Below are 5,612 nucleotides of genomic sequence, written 5' to 3' on the forward strand. Positions count from 1 at the left end.
GGTCCTGATTAGCTTTTCGATTTGATGCACTGTCGCCTGAGGATCGAAACCATTCTATTACTGCTCTAGAAGCACTCTTGAACATAAAATCACTACATGCATAGCAAAAGAAATACTTGTAACTTTAAGTCTTGCTAGATGCACATAAAAGGAGCGATACTGTACCGTATTCCAAGCAGAAATCTTTGCGATTCTGTGTGGCGTAAAATCGACATTTCATCAGGGAATTTGCGGTAAAAGAATCTATTTTTACTCTGCCAGTCAGGCTGCCTTGAAAGCACTTACTTCGACAGATTGAATCTGTCTGTTATCTAAATTAGTAATCGCATGCCGTGCTCAAAGCTCAAGTCGAACAACTTATCATTTCAAATACTATCTAGCTTCTATGAGTACCCGAACATTCCGGTATTACTGGAAATGAGTGTGCGGATGAATTGGCTAGAGCTGGCGCTGTGACTGATTGTATTTGCCACTTTCGATAAGTTGGATAAAGCACAAGATTCGGTCTTGGGCAGCATCTGAGCTTGCCAACCATTGGCGTAGCTTGCAAACTTGCGTTCAAAAACAGTCTTTTCTGTCGAATGTGAGTCCAAAAATGTCAAAGAATTTGCGGAATTTTTCCAAGCATAATTGAAGTATTCTAGTTAGGGCATTGACTGGACATTGCAAACTCAATTATCACATGGCTACTATTCAGCGTGCTGAGTATTATTCATATGATCTTTGTGAACATCGTATCATTTGATATGAAACTGCCCTGTAGTAATGCAATTACGTATCCGGATTTTTGGTTCTCCATACATAGATGAACCGAGTACAGAGAGCTGAAACTGAAGGATATGCTATTGTTCCTAACCCAGTGTGGTGAAGAGCTATAGTTTTAGCCGTATTACAATGACAATATCTCTTCGGGGGTTATGTCGTTCTGTTATTTCAATATCCCCTCGAGGGTGTTGATATATCCGCTCCCTGCTTAAATAAAAATTCTAAATCCCTCCACTCCGGGGGTTGGGAGTTTAATTCTTGCTATTGTAGCACTTGCAGATCGTTCAGCATCGCTCCGGGGTGCAGAATGCACTGTTTTAATTGTTCTGTGTCGTTATTTTCTTTACCACTTTCCCAATTCTTCCCGTCAGGGAAATTTATGAAAAGACGATTCTTGGCAAGGCACAAATCTCCGATGAACATGGGGAACGAGCCGGACGCTACTGATTCCTGACTGATATGTTCTATTAACGTGGCAGCCATGGGTGGAACGCCCAACTTCTACTAGCACAAGGTAAAAAACTCTTCACATTTCCATATGAACTTGCCTAGTCATAGTTTTTCGTTGCAAGTTTAAAACTGATTCGCTCTGGAATACCTATCCGTCTTATAATTTCATTACTTTCGTTTCTCTTTCAAATTTGCCGAAAATAGCCAACTCAATCGATACACAAATTTAAGGAGATCTGAGGAGTCTTCGTACTCTGCGATTCTGACGATAAACAGTCATGAACCTAGTGAACTGGATACGATTTCTTAGAGACCATCACGGTTTTAGACTGACTGCAGCGGCAGCAAAACTTGTTGAACCATCCTTAATGTCTTCTCAATATTTGTTAATTTTTGTCAAACTAAATAAAAATTATTTTAGATTGTAAGTATTTTATTGTTTACTTAAGGTTTCAAAATATTATTGCGATTCCGAAACATAAGCGATTTGCATATCGAGAATTTTACGTTTCAGCTCAAGCTTCTCCACGGTAAGTCTTTCCATTTCTTTGTTGTGACGATGCTGTTCATTTGACTGATGTTTAAGAGTCGAATCAATCGACATCAACGCTTTTGCTGATTTGCGCTGGTAATGAATAAGATCGTCCAACTTTTTGTTCGAGCTACTCATGAAGAATTTGACATCAACGTGAAATTGTTGCTGTTGCTTAACCTGAATTTCCACCAGTTTGCCGGTAGTTTGCCTTTAGTCGTTTGGCCCGGAAATGCTGAGAAAGGCCACTCTCATTAATTCCGCTAGTGGATTCATCGGAAGAGCTGTTGTTGCCCACATTCTCCTTATTGGGTGCCTTTGGAGCACCTTTGATGAGCTACCTAATATTCCATCCACGGTGGCTGTTAACCCGGTGAGTTGCACAGCCTGTTCCTCCAGTTCAGATAGATGAATCAACTTGTTAGGTCCTCCACCGGTCGCATTTAGTTCCCTTTTGTTATGGGCAAGTTTGCGCTTTAATGCTGATTTGTAGTCAGCCCACACCTATTTAATAAAAAAAATAATCGTCATCGTTGTTTTTTCGGATCAATTTTAGCACAATTTCCTTTTTCCAGCCGGTGCCATCGCGGCTAGGTGGTCCTAAAGAATTAAGCTCGGCTGATAGATTGTCCCAGAAGGATATGGAATTCGTGGAATTTCCACGTGAAAAATCTTTTGCGATGTCCGGCTTCTCATCTAGCAATTGAATCATTCGTTCGAATTGCTTTTTTGTAGTTGTTTTGTTTATTTGTTTTTCCCTGAAATTATGTACAAAAGTTGCATGTTGAGTGGAAAAATAAAAAAATTTAAACTTACATCTTTAGGTTTCAAACTTCCTTAATTTTATTTACACCGTACACGAAGGCAATAATCGTTCAGAAAAAACAAAATCCGCATCAAAAATCTATCGGAAAACAAATGACAGTTAACAGGCAATCGAACGAAAACGGGAATGGGTCTGTTGGTCGAACGTATGATGTTCGAAAAATAAGCAGCTCGAACGGATGATTTTCGGATTTATAAACAACTCGAACGAAATGCGGAATGGAATTTAACTACTCGATCGAAATAATTCGATTCGTTCGGAATACAGAATCGGGGTGCGTATCAATACGGCCGTAAACCAGAATGAGGGTGAATATGTCCACCATTATTCTTGATTACGACGTTTCGAATCGTTTCGATCGAATCGATTAATTTGTATTCACCCCGATTCTGTATTCCGAACGAATCGAAATATTTTGATCGAGTAGTTAAATTGCATCCTACATTTCGTTCGAGTTATTTTGAAATCCGAAAATCATCCGTTCGAGCTGGTAATTTTTCGAACATCATACGTTCGACCACCAGACCCATTCCTGTTTTCGTTCGAGAGACTGGTTGCTGTCAATTTTATCCGACAAACTTTTATTGCGGATTCGTGTGATTTGCATAATCGAAATCTTAGCTGTAGTCCGGTTCTCTTCGTTCACACTGGTCAAGGAACAGTGAATGTAAAAGATGTAAGTTGAATTATTTTCATTTATTTTTTCCGCTCAACATAACGTTTGTCTACAATTACAGGGAAAAACATACGAACAGGACAACCACAAAAAAACAATTCGAGAGGATGGTGCAATTACTGGATGCAAAACCTGATATTGCAAAGGGTTTCGTTCGTGGAAACTCCGCGAGTTCCGTATCCTTTTGGGACGATCTGGCAGCCGAACTTAACAGCTTGGGACCGCCTAGCCGCGACGGCACTGGATGGAAAAAGGTAATTGTTGCTAAAATTGATCCGAAAACACAACGGTAATACCTTTTTTATATAGGTGTGGGCTGACTATAAATCAGCATTGAAACGTAAACTGTCTCATAATAAAAGGGAGCTAAATGCGACCGGTGGAGGACCCAACAAGTTGATCCATTTATCTGAGCTGGAGGAACAGGCTGTGCAGCTAACCGGATTAACAGCAACGGTGGATGGAATAGCAGGTAGTTCCTCGCAAGGTGCTCCAAAGGCGTACGACAAAGAGAATGTTGACATTAACAGTGGCTCTTCCGAGGAATCCATAAGTGGAATTAATGAGACTGGTCTTTCTCAGCATTCCCAGTCTAGACGGCCTAGACAAACTACTGGCAAATTACTAGAATTGCAGGTCAAACAACAACAACAGTTTCACGCAGATGTCAAATCAATTATGAGTTCCTCAAACAAAAAGTTGGATGATCTGATACATTACCAGCGCCAATCAGCGAAAGCGTTGATATCCATTGATGCGACTCTTAAGGAACAATCACATGAACAACAGCGTCACAACAAGGAGATGGAAAGGCTTACCTCAGAGAAGCTTGAACTGAAGAGAAGAATTCTAGAAATGCAAATAGCTTATGTTTCGGAAGCGAATTAATAATATGTTGATATCTTAAATAAACGCAATAAAATGCTTGCTATCTTATTTTCTTTCCCTTTAGTTCGACAGAAATTAATCAATTCTGGAAAAATTAAGGATAGCTGGACAAAACTTCGCAAAACTTATATTCATTCTAAATATATTTTTTGAAAGAGATCAAACAATCGGTTCTTTTTTGACTAAATTGGGCATAAGAATTTGTTGAGGATTCTGCCAGCAGTGATACTAAGATGAGGAACGTTAGCTTCTATTTGGTTATTTTTGTTGTATAGGACAATAGGGATCTTTAGGGGTGTTCGAGTTAAGGCATATTTTGATGCAGATTAGTACCGTGAGTTAATATATCAGTCCTTTTCCAATTGTTAGGCCCGAAACTATTGAAAAAAAAACATTTTTTTAGTTTGTTTCCTTTTAGGACAATAACACATCCAAACTAGAGAAGGTCGGGTTCGGGTTTTTAGACCCGGACCCGACCCGAACCCGACGGGTTTCCGGTCGGGTTCGGGTTCTACAAATTTAAGCTTTTCGGGTTCGGGTCGGGTTCCGGGCTTTCAAATTTGAAATTCTCGGGCTCGGATCGGGTCCGGGTTTTTAAAATTTTGAACTTTCGGGCTCGGGTCGGGTTCGGGCTTTTCAAATTAGAAATTGTCGGAGTCGGGTCGGGTTCGGGTTTTGAACAAAACAATGCAACCATTTCTTGACGCTCTCTATACACAAAACCCAGTCTCTTTTTATACTTCGTGATACAAATAACCGTACCAAATGGTAGCACCTTTAAATCACTAGAATTGGTCGTATTTTCTGGTTCTCAAATATAATATTTTTTCATTCTTGTATAAAATTCTGTCTCTTTAGATTCGCAAACTGACTGAATTATTTTATGTTTTAAAAGAATATTCATGAGAGAGCATTCAACAATACGTGTCTCACATCTAAAATCTCTGCGATTTATTTTTAATGATCATTAGTAATAAATCAAGTCAACAGGAATTTATCGGAAAATACTGGTTCAACTTTCTGTTTTAAAATATCAATTTCGACAGGTACTTTAAAACCGATACGCAGGCCGCGGTCGGAGCAAATGCGTAGAACTCAGCTAACGCGTACAGCAAATAGTGTCTAAAGCAAAGCGAGTAGAAATCTTCGGGAAGTAGGAACATTAAAAACCAATCTATTGACCCGCTCTTGATTTGTCGTTTTGACAGTCGCGAGAAATCGAACAGTGGGTGTTGCGAGTGCACTTAATGGTAGTACTTTTTGCTACATATTAAATAATAATTGTCCATTAACCCTACAACGGTTTCGTGACTTTTTCTCTAAGTAAACGGTTTTGTGGGATACATTCGTACCCCAGAACTGAAATCGCTCTAATATGCTTAATTTTTATTAAATTTATAATTAAATTGGATAGTTTTATTCTAAAACATACAATTTTACACAAGTTTTTTGCTTACTATGTATCGATGTTTTGC

At 39.1% G+C, this 5,612-nt stretch overlaps 1 protein-coding gene across 1 annotated transcript; it reads left to right on the top strand.

Moving 5' to 3' along the window:
• The first annotated feature begins 3,145 nt into the window (after window positions 1–3,145).
• LOC131680465 (uncharacterized) lies at window positions 3,146–4,137 on the top strand. Its single transcript, XM_058961176.1, has 3 exons — window positions 3,146–3,249; window positions 3,311–3,503; window positions 3,559–4,137. Coding segments are annotated over exons 1-3 (774 nt in total). The 5' UTR covers window positions 3,146–3,247.
• The last annotated feature ends 1,475 nt before the right edge of the window (window positions 4,138–5,612 follow it).

The sequence above is a fragment of the Topomyia yanbarensis genome, chromosome 2 (assembly GCF_030247195.1).
Source record: "Topomyia yanbarensis strain Yona2022 chromosome 2, ASM3024719v1, whole genome shotgun sequence".
NCBI classification, from domain to species: domain Eukaryota; kingdom Metazoa; phylum Arthropoda; class Insecta; order Diptera; family Culicidae; genus Topomyia; species Topomyia yanbarensis.

Coding starts and splice junctions, on each gene's coding strand:
- LOC131680465 (XM_058961176.1), top strand. Junction 3,504..3,558: donor ACGGCACTGGATGGAAAAAG/GTAATTGTTGCT, acceptor TTTTTTATATAG/GTGTGGGCTGACTATAAATC.